The sequence below is a fragment of the Myxine glutinosa genome, chromosome 14 (genome assembly GCF_964187855.1).
Source record: "Myxine glutinosa chromosome 14, kmMyxGlut1.1, whole genome shotgun sequence".
NCBI classification, from domain to species: Eukaryota; Metazoa; Chordata; class Myxini; order Myxiniformes; family Myxinidae; genus Myxine; species Myxine glutinosa.
Genome location: NC_136274.1, coordinates 51,744,269 through 51,767,574, shown reverse-complemented (window position 1 = coordinate 51,767,574; position 23,306 = coordinate 51,744,269). Strand labels below are relative to the sequence as shown.

The 23,306-nt window shown below is 43.7% G+C and overlaps 1 protein-coding gene across 3 annotated transcripts in view; it reads right to left on the bottom strand.

Annotated features, from left to right (window-relative positions):
* PHEX (phosphate regulating endopeptidase X-linked) overlaps window positions 1-23,306 on the bottom strand; it is a 92,281-nt gene that overhangs the window by 52,841 nt on the left and 16,134 nt on the right. For all 3 annotated transcript variants that reach the window (XM_068135833.2, XM_078768241.1, XM_068135835.2), the window contains 3 exons: window positions 12,674-12,835; window positions 7,536-7,622; window positions 988-1,196 (listed from right to left, as the gene is read on the bottom strand). In XM_068135833.2, the coding sequence (XP_067991934.2) occupies window positions 988-1,196; window positions 7,536-7,622; window positions 12,674-12,835 (458 nt within the window). The remainder of the gene's footprint in view (window positions 1-987; window positions 1,197-7,535; window positions 7,623-12,673; window positions 12,836-23,306) is intronic.

Sequence of the window (23,306 nt, the reverse complement as noted above, 5' to 3'; positions counted from 1 at the left end):
CGCCATTTTTTGGGGGAGTCTCCTTGGAGTTGAAGCTAGTTCGGCTGTCCGTCTCGGCTGATCTTAATCGGCTCGGGACCACGTGACAGTATCAATGGGAAACAAGATGGAGAATTGCTTTGCAATACACGTCCCCTATCGGTCCCAACGGATGTTCTTGTTCCGAGCAAAAAAGGCATAACTCCGTGAAAAATTGGTGAAACTCCCTGAAATTAAAACTTTTCCTGAAACTAAAAACGTCATTGGAACAACAAGCACTGACGGTGGGTGCTATGTTGTTGTTTCGTATGCAGCCTGTGGCTGCTGGTTGCATCATTTCCGGAAGCGCAGCTGTGCCGCTGATGCAGTGCCCTTGTTTATACCAATAAGCTGGTACTCATTTTGCCGACCTCGGAAGGATGACAAGACCGAGTCAACTCACCTGGAGTTATTTCAACGACACAACAGGTGCCCAAACTCAAGGCCCAAAGATCTCAAGCCAGCGATCTTCACCGTTAAGCCAACACCAAGCTTGGTGAGTCCTATATGTGCCCAAGATGTACTCACGATCACCTCGAAGCTGTGTAGCCTGGGTTTATAATCCCGAACCAGGTATAAACTGCCATCCTGGTGTTTCACAGGTAGGGTGATTCATCGGTGTGTGCGCCGTCCCTCGGATGGACGTTAAACTGGCCTCCCATCTGTGTCAGCATTCGTTGGTTGATGTTAACGATCCCACGGTGTCCTTCGTGAACAATAGGCGAGCTATCTCCGGCACCCTGAACAAGTTCCAAATTCCCTGAGCGTTGACGAGTCACTCTACCTGTGAAACACCAGGACGGTAGTTTTTAGCTGGGTCGGGATTCAAACCCAGACTAGACAGGCTAAAGGCAAGTGTGTGTTCCTCTGGGCTATCCTGTCTGGTCTGGGATGTTGTTGGGATGAATTGCAGTGTAAATATGTTTATCAGCTTAAAGGAGAGTTCACAACTTAATGGAAATGCTTCACCTTGAGGATGTATGCGCTGGAGTTCTTGTCATCAATTCCCAGGTAGAAACTGATGATTATGGACGAAAGGAACCTTCGGCGTAATGTGGACAGCAGCTCGAGCAGGTCGAAGTCCTGGATCGGTCCAGGTTCGCCCAGGACTGGCCACCGCAGGTGGCTTTCAGAAAGCATGTTCAGCAGGGGAGCGGAGTCCAGGGTTTGAATGGCACCTGGATTGGGGTGGGTTGGGGTGGGACAGGGAGTGCTCATTTTGGAATGTTTTAATGGAGTCTTTCTCATGCCATATGGTTGTAAACATTTTTGGGAGGTTGGTCGGTTACTTTGTACTTGCTGCCCTCCTGCTCTTCATTCTACAATAATTCTGGCAACAGACGTCCAGTTATTTTTTTGGGAACGGGAACTGCACCCGCTCCCACTCTTTAGAAATGGGACTGCTGGGAAGGTAAGGCTGCATTCTAGTGAGCTAGGAGACCCAGAAACCCTTGGAAGACCGATATGCGACAGTGAACCGGACTGAGTTATGTGGAATGTTCGAGGCTAGTGGCCTTGGAGATCCATGGCAGTCAATTTCCTGGATTGACATGACACCTGACCTAACCTGACCTGGACCCACTCCTTCTCCACTGCTCTCCCCCCAACTAAATTTCAAATGAAAAATGTGAAAGACAAACATCCTTTTTTTAGTAAAGGCTAATCCATGATTTTGGAAAAAGGAAAAGGGTGGGTTGTGGAGATTTCCTGGACCTTCCAGTCCCCAGAAGTGCTTTGGTGTTGATTCATTTTTGTTGGAATGCACCTGTCCCGTTTTCTTCATACACCTTTGAACTGATCGTTCGCAGGAGACGGCGTTTGCAATCACTTTTGTGTGTGTGTGTGTGTGTGTGTGTGTCCGTGTGTGTGCGTGTGTGTGTGTCCGTGTGTGTCCATGTGTGTCCGTGTGTGTGTGTCCGTGTGTGTGTGGCCGTGTGTGTGTGGCCGTGTGTGTCCATGTGTGTGTCCGCGTGTGTCCGCGTGTGTGTCCGTGTGTGTGCGTGTGTGTGTGTCCGTGTGTGTCCATGTGTGTCCGTGTGTGTGTGTCCGTGTGTGTGTGGCCGTGTGTGTCCATGTGTGTGTCCGTCCGTGCGTGTGTCCGTCCGTGTGTGTGTCCATCCGTGTGTGTCCGTCCATGTGTGTCCGTCCATGTGTGTCCGTCCGTGTGTCCATTTCAGTTTTGTCATCAAATTTTTACCAAAGCTTAATTATGATAATACGGAGAAAGCAAAGTAATAATTTTGTCAAAGGTCAGTGTCACATAAAATCATCAATTTTCATCCAATTGACCTGAAATTTTGTATACTTTTTTTTAAATGTATACTAAGTCGAGACTCGTGTAAGAGCTAACACATATAACATATAATAAAGGGAGCGGGAGACAAGAGGGGGGGGGGGGGAGAGAGAGAAGGAAGTGCAACAACAGTCGGGAACAGGGACATCGGGATCGGCCTGGGACAGTACCGGGTTCAAGGGATAAACAAGATGGACACTACTACCTCAATATGGACCCATTTGAGTTTTGTCATAAAATTTTCAACAAAGCTTTATTATGAGAATATGGGGAAGACAAACTAATAATTTGGTCAAAAGGTCAAAGGTCAGCATCACATAAAATCCGTTTTCATCTGGTTGACCTGAAATTTTAACCCCAGGATGCATGGCTCGGGTCCATTGTGCATGGCTGCCCATAGAATGCCTTCGAGCATTGCACCTTAGGGTTAAGAATTTGCATGTTGTGTCACTGAATTGGTTCACCTTTGAAAAGCTGGAAGCTGATTGTTTTGTTTTTTTAGATTAAAGATCAACGGTCAAGGTTGCGTCAAATCACCAATTTTCACCCGATTGACTTTTTTTTTCCTTTTTTTTTAAAAAAGAATAAATATTCTTTATTACTCTTTTTTTGAATTTAATCTTTTTTTCTTTTTTTTCTAATCCTAATCCTAATCTTTTTTTCCTAATCTTTTTTTTTTTAATCTAAAGAATTTAAAGAATTTGCATTACAGGTCACTGAATTGGTTCACAAATGAAAGGGTAGGAGTCGATTGATTTTTTTTTAATATCAAAAGGTTGCATAAAATCGTCAATTTTTGTTCAATTAACCTGAAATTTTAAGAATTTGCATATTGGGTCTCATAATTGATTCACCAATCAAAAGCTAGAAGCTGATGAATTTTTTTTACATCAAAGATCAAAGGTCAAGGTTGCGTAAAATCACCAATTTTCACTCGATTGACTCTTTTTTTTAAATTTCACCCGATTGACCTTTTTGCATAAAATCGTCAATTTTTGTTCAATTAACCTGAAATTTTAAGAATTTGCATATTGGGTCTCATAATTGATTCACCAATCAAAAGCTAGAAGCTGATGAATTTTTTTAGATCTAAAGCTCAAAAAACAAGACTGCATAAAATCATCAATTTTCATTTCTTTTTAAACTGTTAATTGTTTATAAAAAGAAGACACCTGAATACAAACAGATGCAGACGGGCTTTGCATTTTCGGATGCTTTCTAGTTTTTCATGCGTTTAATGCGCCACATTTCTCAGTAGCTTTTCATTTTTGCTCTTCCATTTCCATTCTTCTTAATCCACTCATACTTATTACTTCCCTGATTAATATCCACCAAGCCTGGTGCTGGCTTAACGGTTAAGGTGGCTGACTTGAGATCTCAGTGTCATGAGTTCAAGCCCCTGTCAATACATTTTTTACAAAATAAAACATTTTCTTTCAGTGGATGTTCTTACAAAACTGAACACAGTTGATGTATATTACATTATAAAACGCCTCTTGGGGATGCAGACTGAGTTCTTGAGTTGAATTCTGTTGTCAACAGTTTTCTCAAACATAACTGACAAATGGACACTTGCTTTGCTTGGAAATAAAAATGAGCAACAATTGATGTTACGATAAAATGTTAGCTAGGTACCACGTCATGGAACTCATACATTAGTGGAACTTGTACTTGTATCACATGGAGGACAGAGAAGTCAGTATGGACATCATATTACAAGAACATAAGTAGACAAAGGATAAACAGTCTTATAAAATGGGATTTCAAACTGGATTCCACATCATGAGCCAGAAACATCAACAGGCCAACCTTTGCTGTTGATTATACTTATATAATATATTGTTGCGGACGCGGTTAAAGATGTTATTTTACCGAGCGGTTGGTATTACCGCGACCGAACAGTTATTCCCCGATTAGAACCCGATTCCACCCAAACGTTGGCCGGATCGCACCGCGGCTGCTCAATGAGGGAAAAGACTAAAACGACGAATGCAAAGAGGAAGACGAAGGCAAAGAAAGGTTTGGAAATACTACTAAATTTATTTACTATTTACACACATAAGCAAAAAGAAAGCAGTCACGTTTATTTACAACACATAAGACGCAGGTGACACAGTGCAAATACTAGCTTACCTACAGTCTTAATTAACCCAGGACAGAACAAACAAAAGACAGACTCACGCGGGGAATGATGACAGGAATCGCAGGAGGTGGATGGCTGGAGGTGAACGCTTGGTGGAGCCAACGCGGAGCTTGGTGGAGCCTTGGTGGAGGTGAACGCTTGGTGGAGCCAACGCGGAGCTTGGTGGAGCCTTGGTGGAGGCGAACGCTTGGTGGAGCCAACGTGGAGCTTGGTGGAGCCTTAGTGGAGGTGAACGCTTGGTGGAGCCAACACGGAGCTTGGTGGAGCCTTGGTGGAGGTGAACGCTTGGTGGAGCCAACGCGGAGCTTGGTGGAGGTGAACGCTTGGTGGAGCCAACGCGGCTGGTGGGGGGTTGGTGTGACGGGTTCTCTCTCCTTCCCTCACAAGCTTCAGGACTCTTTCTCTCTCTTTCTTAGTCCCACCCAGTCCAACAACTTCCTCTCTTGCTTAGTCCAACTCAAGGCCTTTCTGTCTTCTGATCTCCTCCCTCCTCGACTCTCTCCGGGGGCCTCTGCCTCGGGTTATATAAGCCCCACCCTTGACCCTTTGCGAACCTCCCCAAAACGTTCTCTCTCCGCCCTCTAAAGCCAACCCCTCGTTCTGGGTTGGTCGGCAAGGGCTGGTTCACTCCTCCCCTCTATGACGAGGTGGGGACCCGCCTTTCTTCCCCAACCCTGCCTCGTGGTCAATGGCGGATGAAGGGAAAACCACCCAAAATGCAGTTGGCAATTGACGAAAAGGGGGAATGGAGGTTTTGGGAATGGGAATGAAGGGAATCTATCTCTTTCACTTGGTGCAATGGAGTACTTATATTAATGGGAGACACAGCCTTACCCTAAAACACAGAATAAGATATAACTATCGAACAGGGGTATTCTATGATTGGCTGACGTGTATGCTTGTGGACTAATTATGGGACGCCCTTTGACCTTTACACAGCTCCGGAGGCAGGGGGCGCAGAATAACAATAATAATAATAATAAAGCACACAATCAAAAAAAAATACAGTCCTCATATCCGCAACAATATATATACAGTCACGTGAAAAAGTAAGTACACCCCATGTAAAGTTTTGACTTTTTCAACATATTTCAACATACAGCTATTTGATCTTCATTTCAACAATATTGATAGATAAAGGTGATATAATATAACAAATATCATGAAACATTTACATTTTGTAGTCCATTGTATAATTTAAATATACATAAATGTAAATTTCGCATGTGGAAAAAGTAAGTACACCCCATGTAAAGTTTTGACTTTTTCAAAATATTTCAACATACAGCTATTGGATCTTCATTTCAACAATATTGATAGATAAAGGTGATATAATATAACAAATATCATGAAACATTTACATTTTGTAGTCCATTGTATAATTTAAATAAACATAAATACAAATTTCGCATGTGGAAAAAGTAAGTACACCACCCTACATTTATCACTACTTCAAATACCTAAAATTAGAATCAGGTGCACCAGCTCAGGTGCAAATGATTAGAACATCGTTAGAGAGGATCTTGGAGGAACCTGTCTTATTTAAACCTCAGACATTTAGTTTGGTTTCCTCTTTGTTGTTGAAGTGTGCGGCGTCACCATGCCTAGATCAAAAGAGCTCTCGGAGTCCTTCAGAAAGAAGGTTATAGATGCCTCCGAGTCTGGGAAGGGATTTAAAAAGATCTCCAAATAATTTGAAATCAATCATTCGACTGTTCGGAACATCATCTACAAGTGGAGAAGATTCCAAACAACTGCCAACTTGTTCAGGCCAGGCCGCCCCAGCAAGTTCAGCCCGAGAGCAGACCGCAAGATGCTAAAAGACGTCTCTAAGAACCCCAGAATGTCATCACGGGACCTACAGGTAGCTCTTGCTACTGTTGATGTCAAAGTGCACGAGTCTACCATTAGAAAGAGGCTGCACAAATTTGATCTACATGGGAGGTGTGCCAGGAGGAAACCTTTGCTGTCCAGAAAGAACATCAGGGCAAGACTAAAGTTTGCCAATGAACACCTTGGCAAAGACCAGCACTTCTGGAACAATGTGCTCTGGACAGATGAGTCAAAGGTAGAGCTATTTGGCCACAGTACCAGAAGACATGTTTGGTGAAAACCAAAGACAGCATTTGACCACAAGAACCTGATACCAACTGTAAAGCATGGTAGGGGAAGTATTATGGTTTGGGGCAGCTTTGCTGCATCAGGGCCTGGGCAGCTCACCATCATAGAATCCACTATGAATTCTTCATTGTACCAGAGGGTGCTTGAGGATAATGTGAGGCCATCTGTCGGAAAGTTGAAGCTCAATCGAAGGTGGACCTTGCAACATGACAATGACCCTCAACATACCAGTAAATCCCCCAAGGAATGGCCAAGTCAAAGCCCGGATCTAAATCCCATCGAGATGTGGGGGGATTTGAAACGTGCTGTGCATGCAAGAAACCCCTCCAACATCGCACAGCTGAAAGAATTCTGCACGGAGGAGTGGACAAAAATTTCTCCGAGTCGATGTCAGAGACTGGTAGACAGTTATAAGAAACGCCTACTTGAGGTTGTTTCTGCCAAAGGGGGCAATACCACCTATTAGAGCCAAGGGTGTACTTACTTTTTCCACATGCGAAATTTGCATTTATGTTTATTTAAATTATACAATGGGCTACAAAATGTAAATGTTTCATGATATTTGTTATATTTTATCACCTTTATCTATCAATATTGTTGAAATGAAGATCAAATATTGATATGTCCACATATGTTAAAACGATATAAAAAAACATTTCATGGGGTGTACTTACTTTTTCCACATGCGAAATTTGCATTTATGTTTCTTTAAATTATACAATGGACTACAAAATGTAAATGTTTCATGATATTTGTTACATTATATCACCTTTATCTATCAATATTGTTGAAATGAAGATCAAATAGCTGTATGTTGAAATATGTTGAAAAAGTCAAAACTTTACATGGGCTGTACTTATTTTTTCACGTGACTTTATATATATATATATCCTTTTTTTGGCAGGAGGTGTATAAGGAGAATGATACGTTCCATAACAAAAACTTATCAAGTTGACTCACTGTTGTTCATACACGAGTTGTAGAAAATCTTTGCTTTGATGACAGCCTCAATGTCCCCACTTTTGTTTACTGGATGCTCGAGCAACACTGCACACAAGGAACACCACGTGATACAATTAATATCACCACTGATGTGCAACTTTTACGTGTTTGATTTGTTTACACTGCCCCCTTCTCACCAGGCTTTCCGGGAATAATTTCATCCCATCAAGAACCAAACACACCATAAAGCAAACTCACTGGAAAAGTGCCCAGTGACCTGATTTCCATGCTGTCCCACTCTTTGAACAGGTGAGTTTGAACATACAGTCGTGGCCAAAAATATTGGCACCCTTGCACTTTTTTCAAATAATGCACCATTTCTTCCAGAAATTTTTTGAAACTTTAAAATCTTTTGGAATCCACATATGTATTTCTTTGGTTTGCAGTGGAACAAAACAAAAAAGCTGAAAAAATTACGAAATCTTAGTTTATTCCACACAAAAGCCCTAAAATGGCCCGGACAATATTATTGGCACCTTTTAGAAGTTGTTCGAAATAATTAGATTTCAAGCAGGTGATTCTCCTTTACTCTGGAATTGAACTCACCTGTGGTGAGTTGCAGGTGCCTACAATATAAAAATCACTCATTCAACCAGTTTGAATGGAGAAAAGGAGTCATTCTGCTGTTTTGTGTCACTGTCACTGTGTACATGTACCACAATGAGCATGGAGAAAAGAAGGAAAACCAGAGAATTGTCTGAGGAGGTCAAACACAAGATTGTAGCCAAGTATGGACAATCTCAAGGCTAAACGTCCATCTCCAGAGACACTGATGTTCCTCTGTCCACCGTACGCAATGTTATCAGGAAGTTTGAGGCCCATGGCACTGTCGCCAACCTCCCTGGACATGGCTGCAAGAGACAACTTGATCGAAGATTGCAGGGAAGGATTGTTCGAATGGTGGAGAAAGCACCTCAATCAACTGCCAAACAGATTCAAGCTGACCTTCAGACACAAGGTATGACAGTTTCAACTCGCACCATGCGTCGCCAACTCAATGAAAGGGGGTTATATGGTAGGAGACCGAGGAGGACCTCACTGCTGAGAGAGAGACATAAAAAAAAGCCACTGGAGTTTTCCAAGGCACACATGAACAAGCCAAAATCCTTCTGGGAGAATATCCTGTGGACAGATGAGACCAAATTAGAGCTTTTTGGTAAAGCACATCATCTCTATGTTTACAGAAAACAAAATGAAGCCTTCAAAGAAAAGAACACCTTCCCTACAGTCAAACATGGAGGAGGTTCAGTGATGTTTTGGGGTTGCTGTGCTTTGGGGTTGCACTGGGTGCCTTGAATGTGTGCATGGCATCATGAAATCAGGAGATTACCAAGGAATTTTGGAGCGCAATGTTCAACCCAATGTCAGAAAGCTGGATCCCAGTCGAAGGTCACGGGTCTTGTAGCAGGACAATGACCCCAAACACACTTCAAAAAGCACCCAGGAATGGTTCAAGACAAAACGCTGGACTGTTCTGAAGTGGCCAGAAACGATTCCAGATCTAAATCCCGATTCCAGATCTAATGACCTGTGGGGAGATCTGAAGATAGCAGTTGGGAGAAGGCACCCTTCAAATCTGGGAGAACTGGAGCAGTTTGCACAAGAAGAGCGGGCCAAACTGCCAGTAGAGAGGTATAGGAAGCGCTTGACTGCAGTTATTTTGTCTAAAGGTTGTGCTACCAAATATTAAGTCTCGGGTGTCAATAATTTTGTCAATGCCATTTCTTTTTATTTCCTGATTTAAAAGGATATATTAAGTTCTGAATCAAAAATAAAGGTTCTGTAATATTAACAGTGAAATAAAGAATTGTGGAGACCAAATACTTTTTGTCAATTTCAACTTCTTTTTAGAGAAAATTGTGAGTTATTTGAAAAAAGTGCAAGGGTGCCAATATTTTTGGCCACGACTGTACAAAAGAAGGCAAGGGTAATACCAAGTTGTCAGTTTCTTTTAAGCAACACGACTGTCCGAGAGGACGCGCACATCAATGACTAGCTGGTGAAGCCTGGACTTGCCGTGTACGGCAGACATGCGGAAGAGGCTCGGGACACCGCACATCCCTACGTCATGTATCTTTGCAAAGACGATCCAGTTGAGACTCAATTTTTGGAAAATAGACCGAGCTTGGTTATAGATGGTGGTGAGGGGAGAACACTCAGTATGATGAACAATTCTGCAGTTTTGAAACCGAGAATAGAACCAGGACCTGGTGGAATTTGGGATCCTCATTTCCTGACAGCTGCGAGATTCTTCACCTACTAAAGAACAAATCGAGCTTCCTGTGCTTTTGGGCCGAGTTGTTAGTCTGTCACCGTTTTCCATTTTGTTCCCTTCCATTCTGCTCTAGCTCTTCCATGAGCCTCGACCACGTATACAAAGAATTGTCGAAGAATGGTTCGTCAGTATGAATCCATATTTTTCTTGGTCAATATGTGGGTTTTATGTGAAGTGCTGAGGCATCAAAACTCAGGATTGTGAGTTTGATTAACAGTGCAGCAAGGGTCCGTCTCCTGGAACAGAAAGCCAACATGGCCACTTGAAAAAATATTCTTGCACTGGACGAATGAACATGTGCTCCCATCAGATTTCACTAAATTGCAAATAAATCTGCTATTTTGTGTCTCTTGCGGTCGAATCCGATGAGGATAAGCGAAATGTTTTGGAATTGTTTGCGAGCCTTCACTGTATCCATTTCATCCATCGGTCATGTGCCTTGTTACTCGACGTTGACCTGCGCTAACCTTCCACACTATGAAACATTGCTCTATTGTTCATCATCCTCAGTGAGTCACGGTGTCAGGCCAAGGCTTTATTGGATAAGCCCGCATGATCTCACCAGATGCTCCTTGGGTGTGTAGCTGCATCTGGCAAGGTTTTTTTTTAATCCTCCATGGTGCTCCCTCTTGCTCACAGGCATGTTGCATCTCTGTATCCAGCCACTCATGCGCCTGCACTCTTTTCTGTCCTTCTGTACAAGGAAGGTCTCTGTATATTATGATGAAATTGCTGGAAAAAATATTACATTGTCTAACTTTCCTGGACAACTGGACAACAAACTTTTAGACAAAGCAGAGTCGTCATCGCCTTGCTGAATTGAGGGGGGGAAATGGCAGAAACCTTTCTCAATCCTCCGCAATGTTATCCGTTGAAAATGGCAAAAACCTTTCTCAATCCTCCGCAATGTTATCCGTTGAAAATGGCAAAAACCTTTCTCAATCCTCCGCAATGTTATCCGTTGAAAATGGCAGAAACCTTTCTCAATCCTCCGCAATGTTATCCGTTGAAAATGGCAAAAACCTTTCTCAATCCTCCGCAATGTTATCCGTTGAAAATGGCAGAAACCTTTCTCAATCCTCCGCAATGTTATCCGTTGAAAATGGCAGAAACCTTTCTCAATCCTCCGCAATGTTATCCGTTGAAAATGGCAGAAACCTTTCTCAATCCTCCGCAATGTTATCCGTTGAAAATGGCAGAAACCTTTCTCAATCCTCCGCAATGTTATCCGTTGAAAATGGCAGAAACCTTTCTCAACCCTCCGCAATGTTATCCGTTGAAAATGGCAAAAACCTTTCTCAATCCTCCGCAATGTTATCCGTTGAAAATGGCAGAAACCTTTCTCAATCCTCCGCAATGTTATCCGTTGAAAATGGCAGAAACCTTTCTCAATCCTCCGCAATGTTATCCGTTGAAAATGGCAAAAACCTTTCTCAATCCTCCGCAATGTTATCCGTTGAAAATGGCAGAAACCTTTCTCAACCCTCCGCAATGTTATCCGTTGAAAATGGCAAAAACCTTTCTCAATCCTCCGCAATGTTATCCGTTGAAAATGGCAAAAACCTTTCTCAATCCTCCGCAATGTTATCCGTTGAAAATGGCCACCACCTTGAGTTATCTTGCAGATGAGACAATTATTTAATTTCCTTTCAAGCAAAACAGGTTATTACCTCCGCCACCAAAGGTGGATGGAGGTTATGTTTTCACTCCTGTCTGTCTGCCCGTTTGTCTGTCTGTCTGTCCGTTTGTGAACAAAATATCTCTTGGACGAAATTTGGCAGAGATGTAGTGTATGTGACAAGGACGAAATGATTCGATTTTGGTGAAGATCCGGATTTGTATCCGGCTAGTAGAATTTAAAAAGTGATTCTTCACCATTGGGAGATTGGGCCAAAAACGATAAATAGCAGGATATCTCAAAATGTTGTGGACGGATTTGGACGAAACTTGGTGGACCGGTAGGGTGTCTGACAAGGACGATTCGATTTTGGTGAAGATCTGAATATGGATTCGGATATGAGGATTATTTCATTTTTTAAGTGATTCTTCACCATTGGGAGATGGGGCCAAAAACGATACATAGCAGGATATCTCAAAAACTTATGGATGTATTTGGACGAAACTTGTTGGACAGGTTGTGTGTGTGACAAGGAAGAATCGATTCAATTTTGGTGAAGATCCAGCTCGTATAACTTTTTAAGTGACTCTTCACCATTGAGTGATATGGCTAACCGGGCGGAGGTATGCTCTCTACTGAGGGCCGTTCTAGTTTCACTTGTTTATTTTTTTTCTGAAAATTTCATTCAAAGGACAAAATATGTGGGCAAGTGAATACAAATGATTTCGTTCGAAGGACAAGTTGGTGTGCAGGAAGAGGAACGAGGCAGTTGAGGAGGGCGGTACATTTTCCCAAGGGATCTATATTTTATCCTCGGTCACAATCCTGGCCAAGCCTATATGCAAACCCCCTGGACTGTGCCGAGTTTACCCCTCGAGGCAAAAGGAACTACACTGAGGATATGTGATGCTATTGGATATCGAATCTGTATGATTCATGTTGCATCTGTCACTGGTTGGCCGCAGGCCAGTTAAAGCCCGCAGCGGCATTTTCTTCAGTTTGTCGGTCGATTTATTCCTTCGTCCTGCTTTATAGAATATAATTATGTTGCACACAAAAATTAGGCTCATGGAAAACCGACCAACAAGAAAACCGAAATCCACTCAAAAGCTTGTTTTTGTTGGAAGTGGGAAATACATAAGTGGAACAACACATTGTGATAACTCTGATGGGAGTCGTTAAACTCTGCAGTGGTTTTCTTACCATGGAGCATGTTATTGACGTTTTGTACGAGCATTGGGTAGGTGCCGAACCAGGAGTGGTCATCTGGAATGGGGTTTGCACGATTCCACCCGCCGCAGGAGAACGAGAAAAAATCATCGCAAGGGTCTTTCTCCAGATCCATCTTTTGTAGCACCGTTGTCGCTGGGGAAAGGTTTTTTGAGTAAAATGGAAGGAATGTAGTGACATGGCCTGCAGGTACGGCTAATGAAAGGAAGGATACAATGTGAGATGTGGTATACATTGTGGGAATGAAGGTCATTTTAGAGCTTTGTTCAAAATCTTCCCCAATTCTCAATGTTACAAAGAGAACTTGAAGGATATGGAAGAAATCTGAGCATAGAATGACTGGTATGGGTGGTCCCGAAGTGCTTCCTAAGACCATCGTGTCATGTCGGTCAGTGTTCATACAATTAGACCCTATGCTCCCACCACCCCCCAAAACAAGGTGTGTTTATCATGCAAGAGTATGTTCCTGTGCACAATATATATATATATATATATATATATATATATATATATATATATATATATATATATATATATATATATATATATATTGTTACAGACGCGGTTGTGGATGTTGGTTTACCGAGCGGTTTGGTATGACCGCGTCTGCACAGTTTACCCGATTATACTCGAGCGTTGGCCGAGTCGCGCTACGCTAAATCAATTGAGGAAAGGACACAACGGCTGGGTTAAAATGACACGACACCAGGGGTACAGTTCTCAAGACCTCCGGAGGAGGTTATAATATTTCGGAACGTTGAGATTACAGGGATGAGAGGTACAGCATAGGAAGGTAGGCACTTAATCACGGTCTTATAGTAACCCCGACAGACGACAGATAAACAGGACAAGACTGACTCACACCGGGATTGATGGCAAGGAAGGGCAGGTAGTCGAGGCTCAAGGTGCACCTTGGCTCAGGGGCAGAATCGACCCGGTCCGGTACAGAGATGCGGGAGGTCTCTCAGCGCTCGGAGGTGGCGTCTGGTTCTCCTCACTTCAAGCTCGGGGCGCATCTGACGTCACGTCCGGTAAGTGGCTGCGTATATCCGGCGGGGAGTGACACGCCCTCGGCTCGTTAGCTCCGCCCCAGATGGAATCGGCCCGTTGCTTCTCATTGGGTGCGGGGGGTTGCCGGGCTCCGCCCTTGACGAGTGGCCGACAGTCAGCCCCTTCGTGGTAACCCCGTCGGCGCACATGGGCAATGGCGGCTAACCGAGCCGGAGTGAGGACGCACACTCCCCGCGCGCTGTTGTTGTAGTTGTTGTTGTTGTTGTTTCATGGGGAAGATGGGAGGAGGTATGGGGAGGTCCTAAACTCACTACTGGTGCCATACAATCACATTCTGGTGCAACGAAGAGTCAGAATTAATGGAAACGAGTCCTTAACTGACATAGACTAAGAATAACTAGCAAGATGTCCGAAAGTTGTCTACGTGAGATGCGGTGGACCTGGGCACGACATTTAATGGGGGAAAAAGGGGAAGGTCGGTTCTACAGAGTGTTGTTTACAGACAATGGGACTAGGGAATGGGGGATTGGGGATAGTTGGGGAGTATTGGGGAAATAGGGGAATATTTACAAGCGGATATGGAGGCCAAATCCCATATCCGCAACATTGCACCCTTCTCTACCCTCGGGGCGTCCCGACCCGATAAATTTTTACCTATTTTAGTGTGGCACTCAGATGTAGTTCCCTCTACTATTAACTCTACCCTGAGTGCGACAGTTTTACAGATATTCACAAATGAGTAAATATGTCCCCCTGCGACGTTGCACCCTTCTCCTCACAGAAACACACCCACAGGATAACCGAATCGCGGAAAGATTTCGCAAACTAAACATACAGCCGGTAGGGAGCATTATTTACACAAGACTACGCTGATATTTACACTACGATCCAGGACCTGTTTTTGGAGGAACACATGCAGATGTTATGCATAGAGAGAGCACGCATGCCAGCATCGATACACCAACCCACGAGTGCTCTGTGGCCTTACGGCCTTTAATAATGTGCAGAGCACCCCGTTCAAGCACCAAAAGCACCACCCCATAACACAGTCAGCACCATCCGGTGCACCAATAAAGTGTTTATAGTCACCGGTGGTGTTGCAGCCGGCCGATGTTCTGCCGCTGGTCTTGCCTTCATGTGGTGCACTTGGCCTTCTTGCTTCTTTAAAAATAAAGAAAGGCGCCAACCGCGTCCATTTCTAAATTGTGGCCGTCAGGGGGCCAACTATTAGTGGTTCACCTGTATGGCATAGGTGCCACGTTGACCCATAGGTCCATCCACGGGTGGTGCTTGGCCGCAAAAGAACTGCGGTCCATGGTGGGCGGCCACAAAAATTGCGGTCCATATGGTGTATCGATCCCGGCAGCAAGCAGCGAAAGTGCAGGCCCACAACTGCGGAGCCAGCACCTCTCTCTCCTCTCTCTCTGCCCCAAAGCCAGATCCTCGGAGGTGGGAGACAAAAGAAGAAGACAAGTGAGTAAGGTGGTAAGGGCGCAAAAGTGCACGCAATAGAAGGTAATGCACACTGGGGGCACATGGGAACCAGGTGAGACAGGTACGTTCCTACCGTACGCCCCCCCCCCCCCACCAGGTAACCTACATTGCCCCTCCCTTACCCCTTACTGTATCCACAAAACACAACACTACCCATAAACATCTATTTTACAAATCAACAAACGTCCCTACTGTCTTCCCCGTTCCTCCCATAAACCAAATTCGTCTTCTCTCCCTCCTAACCAATCAAATTTGCCATTTTCAACTCTCATCAAAATTTGCCATCTCCAACTCAACATCATAATTTGCTATCACCAATTCATCATCAGTCCCTCCTAGGGAGGGAGAGATGGAATCACCCCAATGTCTCATCCACGTCATGATGCGTCTCACCAATCCACACAGCAATTCTCATTTCCTGCACACAGAACAAAGAAAACACAGGTGTGGAGTCATCATCATCACCACAGGTAAGTGGCTGCATATGGTGCGACAGGTTCATCAATCCTAACTATTTCCTAAATGACTTTAACAACTTTACATTACCCGGGGTCTTTCTCCTGCCAAACCATTGGCCCTCTTACACTATGGGTTCTAAAAACCAATTCTAATTGACCAAACTGTGGTGCTTTTCAATTTGGGGTCTCACTCCCCCGATTCATCTCCCGGTGCCCTCGCACAATTTCTGGGCCGCGACGTGTAGCTCTCCTAGCCGGTCTACCCACCTGCACACCTCCACCACTGCAGTTGCCTCCGAGCTTACCTGCTCCTTACCCTAACCTAACTACCTGGGGAAGGCCCTCTGGCGCTCTCCCCACTCGGTGCCCTCTCTGGCACTGGGCTACCCGGGTCCGTCCTACGGATCCTCGGGCCCCATCCACAACTCTACCGGCTCCCAGAGCCCACCTGCGGCCTCACCTGGCCGACATCCTCACAGTGGTGGAGCGCCCAACCAACTACACACACTAACAGGCTACACGCCCAGCCATTTCCACAACACTAATGCACCCATCCGCAATACCATTCTGCAACCGCACCACAAATGCCAATATCCAACCACAATTTACCTATACCCTCTACCTAACACTTACACTACCCGCCCCGGGTACTCGTGAAAGGGGTCCACTCTTCCCCCATCCACACCTTCGCACCATGCACACCACTCCGTACCACTTACTCCAACTCTCTCCACACACCTGTACTTGCACACCTGTGCTCTCACTCTTGGTGCCGCCTGCACCCTTCTCTCCCCAAGCGCATTCGCGCTGATCCACAACACTCACTACTCATCCACTGCTCCACACACCTGTCCAGTTCTCACACAGCATCATCTCATCTAACTACTCCCCTCTGAAACTTGCGCTTCCCAGTCGTCCCTTTAAACTATTGCGCTCCCACGTCATTATAATCCACACTAATCTACCTGCGTCCCCACTACAGGTATCAGTCACTAACTAACCTTAACGTCACCTAAGGTCATCTTCTAGGGCCCTATCAATATCCTAACCCACCCGGGCTAGTTTTCACTGCCATACACCACATAATCTAGTGCGCATTTGCCCCACATGGGAAGGGTGGCAGGGATGCCACCCTTACCCACCGGGCCCATCGCTCACTACCAATTTTGCACATCAAATTTCCACAAATCAAAAATTTGCCAATCACTACCCATCATCTGCCAATCATTACTGCCAATCCTTTGCCAATCATCAAATTTTGTTTTTTTCTAATTTTGGGTCCAAAACACTAACCTCATCACACAGTCTACTCACTAATGCCTCTCGGTGCGCCAATTCCTGTCCAAAGCCCGGCTTCGTAAAGCCAAGCCATGAATGCGGGTTGTTCTGTGCCAGCGGCTGGATGCGTCCGGCACTCGGTGCAGGGACGGGGGCTTACCCGGGCCGAGATCCCACGCACCACCTCGGCGTGGAGCCATCCAATGTCCCGATCTCGACCTGCCGGAATGCCTCAACAAAAAGTGGTCGCCATGACGACCCTTCCTATCCAGCTGCCCGCTCCGCCTAGTGGAGCCCGGACGCGGCCGTTCCACGCGAGGCCCAGCGTGGATCGCGCACGGCGGTCCTTTCGAACCCGCCGTGGCTCGGATCCCCGCTGGTTCTCGCGGCACGCGAAGCCCTGCACGCACCGAGGGCCCGATTCGGCTAAAAGTCGCTCTAACCGCTGCTCCGTTTAACGTCGATGCTTCACCTGCATGCTTACACCCCGCAGCCCGTTCCTTGCTCACACATCCAGCCGTTCCCATTGTGGAAGTGTAATTCAGTGTAACTTATTAATTGGCACTGGTAACTTATTGGTTGACCTAGTAACAAAGCAGATGCATTTTACATGCAAACTCTGTGGGGGACGGGTTTGTAAATGAGTTAGGAATGTGCACGAACATGATGGTCTCTTGAAACACCTGGTCACAGCCCCAGGCTGGAGCACCCCCCTATTGTTTGATAAAAGGAACTCACAGCAGGGGGGCGCTAGCTGGCGCCAGGAAGGCGACCGGTGACGTCGGCGGAGAGGAGATTACGAGTTCAGCGGACAGAGGATTAAGTCGAGTTGGTCCATATAAGCGGGAGCTGCGGCTGGAGTCGAGAGGACTTGCTGCGAGGAGCTCTGACGAACGGGACCATGGCGGAGGAACATCAGCCGAACGAAAAGGACCATGGAAAAGAGTTAATCTCAGCCATTGAATAATGCGGTATTATTTGGTAAATGGAATCAAGTGAATAACCAGTTAATAAAGTTGTGACCTTTTGTAAAACCTGTTTCCGACCATTGGCGTCTTGAGTCTCACCCTCCACTTCCGCGACAATATGGAGGCACCGCTGAAATTTCGAGTGGACGTCGCCAAGGTGAGCATGTAAGCATGACGTCTTGGGGATCTGTCCATTATGAAATATGAACTCTGAAGATGGAGGATTTGGTGTGTGGGACTTGCATTCCGTAGGTAATCCAAGGAGTGTAAAAGTATTTTTGTCACGACCGTCCAAGGTAAAAGTCACGGATGGAACGGTTTAAATGATTCTATTATTCGTGTGCTTGCATATGCGTACGGTATACGCTGGGTGTTAAGAGCCTTACTCTGGTCTGCGGGCAAGTCGGCTCATGAAGTGCACCATGAGGCGATTTGTTTGCCGGGTCGGTAAGGTCCGTACACGTGTACAATCGTGTACACCCGTTTTAAATAGAGAATTTTTTTTCAGTTTTCCCGCCATAACTAAAACCTGTTGTGTTTTTTTGACGAAATTTGCTCGATAAATAGCATGGGTGACACGGATTAAATGATTTTATGATTATGAATTAATGAGAAAATGATTTTATATTTAAATATAAAAATTGATCTGCTTGGTGTTAGTTTAAGGGCTGTTCCAAATTTATCTTGATTATGAGACAAAAACAGCAGAATGGGAATCAACAGACAATGGAACAGCTCGCGACGAGTGTTTGTGGGTGACAACCACCCTCTGGTCGAGGCTCATAGAAGGGGTGATGCTTACTGATTCGGCACGCTTAAAATAGGTGTTAATGGTGGGATGTCAGAGGTTTTGGCGTGGGCTTAATAGTCACACTTTTGAAAAATAATGCTCGATGCAACATGATCCTAAAAAGAACCCATCCCTACATCTACCCCAGAGACAGACAAAAAGAGATAGACAGAGTGAGACAAAGTGAGAAAGAGAGACAGACAGAGAGAGATAGACAGAGAGAGAAAGAGAGAGAGACATAGAGACAAACAGAGATAAAGATGATAGTCAGACACATAGAGAGAGACAGACAAAAAGAGATAGACAGAGTGAGACAAAGTGAGAAAGAGAGACAGACAGAGAGAGATAGACAGAAAAAGAAAGAAAGAGAGACATAGAGACAAACAGAGATAAAGATGATAGTCAGACACATAGAGAGAGACAGACAAAAAGAGATAGACAGAGTGAGACAAAGTGAGAAAGAGAGACAGACAGAGAGAGATAGACAGAAAAAGAAAGAAAGAGAGACATAGAGACAAACAGAGATAAAGATGATAGTCAGACACATAGAGAGAGACAGACAAAAAGAGATAGACAGAGTGAGACAAAGTGAGAAAGAGAGACAGACAGAGAGAGATAGACAGAAAAAAGAAAGAAAGAGAGACATAGAGACAAACAGAGATAAAGATGATAGTCAGAGTCAGACACATAGAGAGAGACAGACAAAAAGAGATAGACAGAGTGAGACAAAGTGAGAAAGAGAGACAGACAGAGAGAGATAGACAGAAAAAGAAAGAAAGAGAGACATAGAGACAAACAGAGATAAAGATGATAGTCAGACACATAGAGAGAGACAGACAAAAAGAGATAGACAGAGTGAGACAAAGTGAGAAAGAGAGACAGACAGAGAGAGATAGACAGAAAAAAGAAAGAAAGAGAGACATAGAGACAAACAGAGATAAAGATGATAGTCAGAGTCAGACACATAGAGAGAGACAGACAAAAAGAGATAGACAGAGTGAGACAAAGTGAGAAAGAGAGACAGACAGAGAGAGATAGACAGAAAAAGAAAGAAAGAGAGACATAGAGACAAACAGAGATAAAGATGATAGTCAGACACATAGAGAGAGACAGACAAAAAGAGATAGACAGAGTGAGACAAAGTGAGAAAGAGAGACAGACAGAGAGAGATAGACAGAAAAAGAAAGAAAGAGAGACATAGAGACAAACAGAGATAAAGATGATAGTCAGACACATAGAGAGAGACAGACAAAAAGAGATAGACAGAGTGAGACAAAGTGAGAAAGAGAGACAGACAGAGAGAGATAGACAGAAAAAGAAAGAAAGAGAGACATAGAGACAAACAGAGATAAAGATGATAGTCAGACACATAGAGAGAGACAGACAAAAAGAGATAGACAGAGTGAGACAAAGTGAGAAAGAGAGACAGACAGAGAGAGATAGACAGAAAAAAGAAAGAAAGAGAGACATAGAGACAAACAGAGATAAAGATGATAGTCAGACACATAGAGAGAGACAGACAAAAATAGATAGACAGAGTGAGACAAAGTGAGAAAGAGAGACAGACAGAGAGAGATAGACAGAAAAAAGAAAGAAAGAGAGACATAGAGACAAACAGAGATAAAGATGATAGTCAGAGTCAGACACATAGAGAGAGACAGACAAAAAGAGATAGACAGAGTGAGACAAAGTGAGAAAGAGAGACAGACAGAGAGAGATAGACAGAAAAAGAAAGAAAGAGAGACATAGAGACAAACAGAGATAAAGATGATAGTCAGACACATAGAGAGAGACAGACAAAAAGAGATAGACAGAGTGAGACAAAGTGAGAAAGAGAGACAGACAGAGAGAGATAGACAGAAAAAGAAAGAAAGAGAGACATAGAGACAAACAGAGATAAAGATGATAGTCAGACACATAGAGAGAGACAGACAAAAAGAGATAGACAGAGTGAGACAAAGTGAGAAAGAGAGACAGACAGAGAGAGATAGACAGAAAAAGAAAGAAAGAGAGACATAGAGACAAACAGAGATAAAGATGATAGTCAGACACATAGAGAGAGACAGACAAAAAGAGATAGACAGAGTGAGACAAAGTGAGAAAGAGAGACAGACAGAGAGAGATAGACAGAAAAAAGAAAGAAAGAGAGACATAGAGACAAACAGAGATAAAGATGATAGTCAGAGTCAGACACATAGAGAGAGACAGACAGAGAGAGATAGACAGAGAGAGAAAGAGAGAGAGACATAGAGACAAACAGAGATAAAGATGATAGTCAGACACATAGAGAGAGACAGACAAAAAGAGATAGACAGAGTGAGACAAAGTGAGAAAGAGAGACAGACAGAGAGAGATAGACAGAAAAAGAAAGAAAGAGAGACATAGAGACAAACAGAGATAAAGATGATAGTCAGAGTCAGACACATAGAGAGAGACAGACAGAGAGAGATAGACAGAGAGAGAAAGAGAGAGAGACATAGAGACAAACAGAGATAAAGATGATAGTCAGACACATAGAGAGAGACAGACAAAAAGAGATAGACAGAGTGATGACCAAGTGAGATTGGATTGTGGTTTCAAAGTTTTGTTGTTGTTTGCACGCATGTTTTTTGCAAGCACGTACGGGCGAGCACGTACGTGCGGGCACGCCCTAGTATATATAAACCAGAGGTAATATTAAGTTATGGAATTAATTGCTTTCAACAATGCAAAGGGTGACAAAATATGGGATTTTAATGGGATTTTTTAATGGGATATTGGTTTAGGAATGTTTAGAGGTCATTGCAATGTGATAATAACTTGTTGGAACTTGCTGTTGGCACTTGTTGGAACTTGTTGGAACTTGTTGTTGGAACTTGTTGTTGGAACTTGCTGTTGGCACTTGTTGGAACTTGTTGGACCTTGTTGTTGGAACTTGTTGTTGGAACTTGTTGTTGGAACTTGCTGTTGGAACTTGTTGTTGGAACTTGTTGGAACTTGTTGTTGGAACTTGCTGTTGGAACTTGTTGTTGGAACTTGTTGTTGGAACTTGCTGTTGGAACTTGCTGTTGGAACTTGTTGGAACTTGTTGTTGGAACTTGTTGCTGGAACCCGTACTTATTTAATTAAGTACATTTCTTATTACATTACAGTAATTACATTACAGTAATTACCTGAGGTAATTACAGTAATTACAGTTCCGGTAATTACAGTAATTACAGTAATCATTACAGTAATTGCAGTAATCTTATTACAGTAATTACATTACATTAACTCAGGCACCTTTTTGAGTAAGGAAGCTGATATTTGGACATGACACTGACCAAGGGATGTGGCTGTCAAGGAAAATATTGATTTATTGATTAATCATTTAATAAATTAACTCGTTGATTTATAAATGACTTATTTAATTAAAATTCCTGAGAGATACATCTTCGGATGAAATACTTGCAGATTGGTTATGCTATGAGCCAATTGATTAAGGAAAATATTTTGTGATGGCCATATTGGCAATTTCGTGGCCATATTCGTGGCAACTCAGTTAGTGCCACTGCACCTTTAAAATGCATCCCTGCGTTCATTTTTCGATCGATTGAGTTGAAATTTTGAACAATCGGATCTGGACTGTCGTTGTTAACGACTCTAGCACGCACTCGTCCAATCAGGATGGAGCGGTATGGTCCCCGGATCATCACTGCCCGCAGTTTTAATTAATTTTACTTTTTCTCTTGGGCATATAATTTTGAAGACATGCATGTCATGATAGAGGAAATGTTTGTTCTGTTAAACGGAATAAATGTTGTTTATTTGTGTGGGTGTGTATTTTTGTGAATTTGGATATATTTTTCACGACTAATTCCAGTTAACATCCTGCACAATTTGCTCGTTTGCTGGCCGAGTCGAAATTGCGTTGAGTTTCTATGGCATGCGCCATTAAAAGCGCAGTGTAATGGTTGAGCTCCCTTTATTTCGTTTTGGTCATGCGGATGAGCAAACAAAGTGACAAATGCTGCGACTGGAGCAGTAAAGGCGATGTTTTTTAAATGGAAACGATTTAATGAGGAATTAAAAGTGGGAGGGGGCAACACCACGCATACCTCTTTTAAGGTGTGTATAAACCCTGGAATAAACGTGGGAGGGGGCAACACCACGCATACCTCTTTTGAGGTGTGTATAAACCCTGGAATATTTCAGCAATCAATACGATGCTGAAATGATGTAATTTATTGTGTAATATGGTCGACCTTGGGTTTGTTTGGGTTTGTTGTTTCTTTTTGTGGGTGTCTATTTTGAGTATTTTGGATATATTTTCACGACTAATTCCAGTTATCGTCCTGCAAAAGGTCTGCTCGTTCTTTTCCTTTGAGTCGTAAATTCCTGTTGAACTCTCATTAAAAAGCGGAATTAAGTACGCTGTGTGATGATGGAGATCCTTGATGACGAATCAGGAATAGTGAATGAGCAGACAAATATCACGGATGGTACACCAGATAGGGAAAATGTAGATGAAACCCCTTTTGCTCAGGTGCTGTGTAGCGCTGCACAAAGATCCATATGAGCGGGGCCTGGGTGCTGTGTAATTAGTACACAAAGAACCAATTACTAGGGTGCTGAATAAACACAAAGAT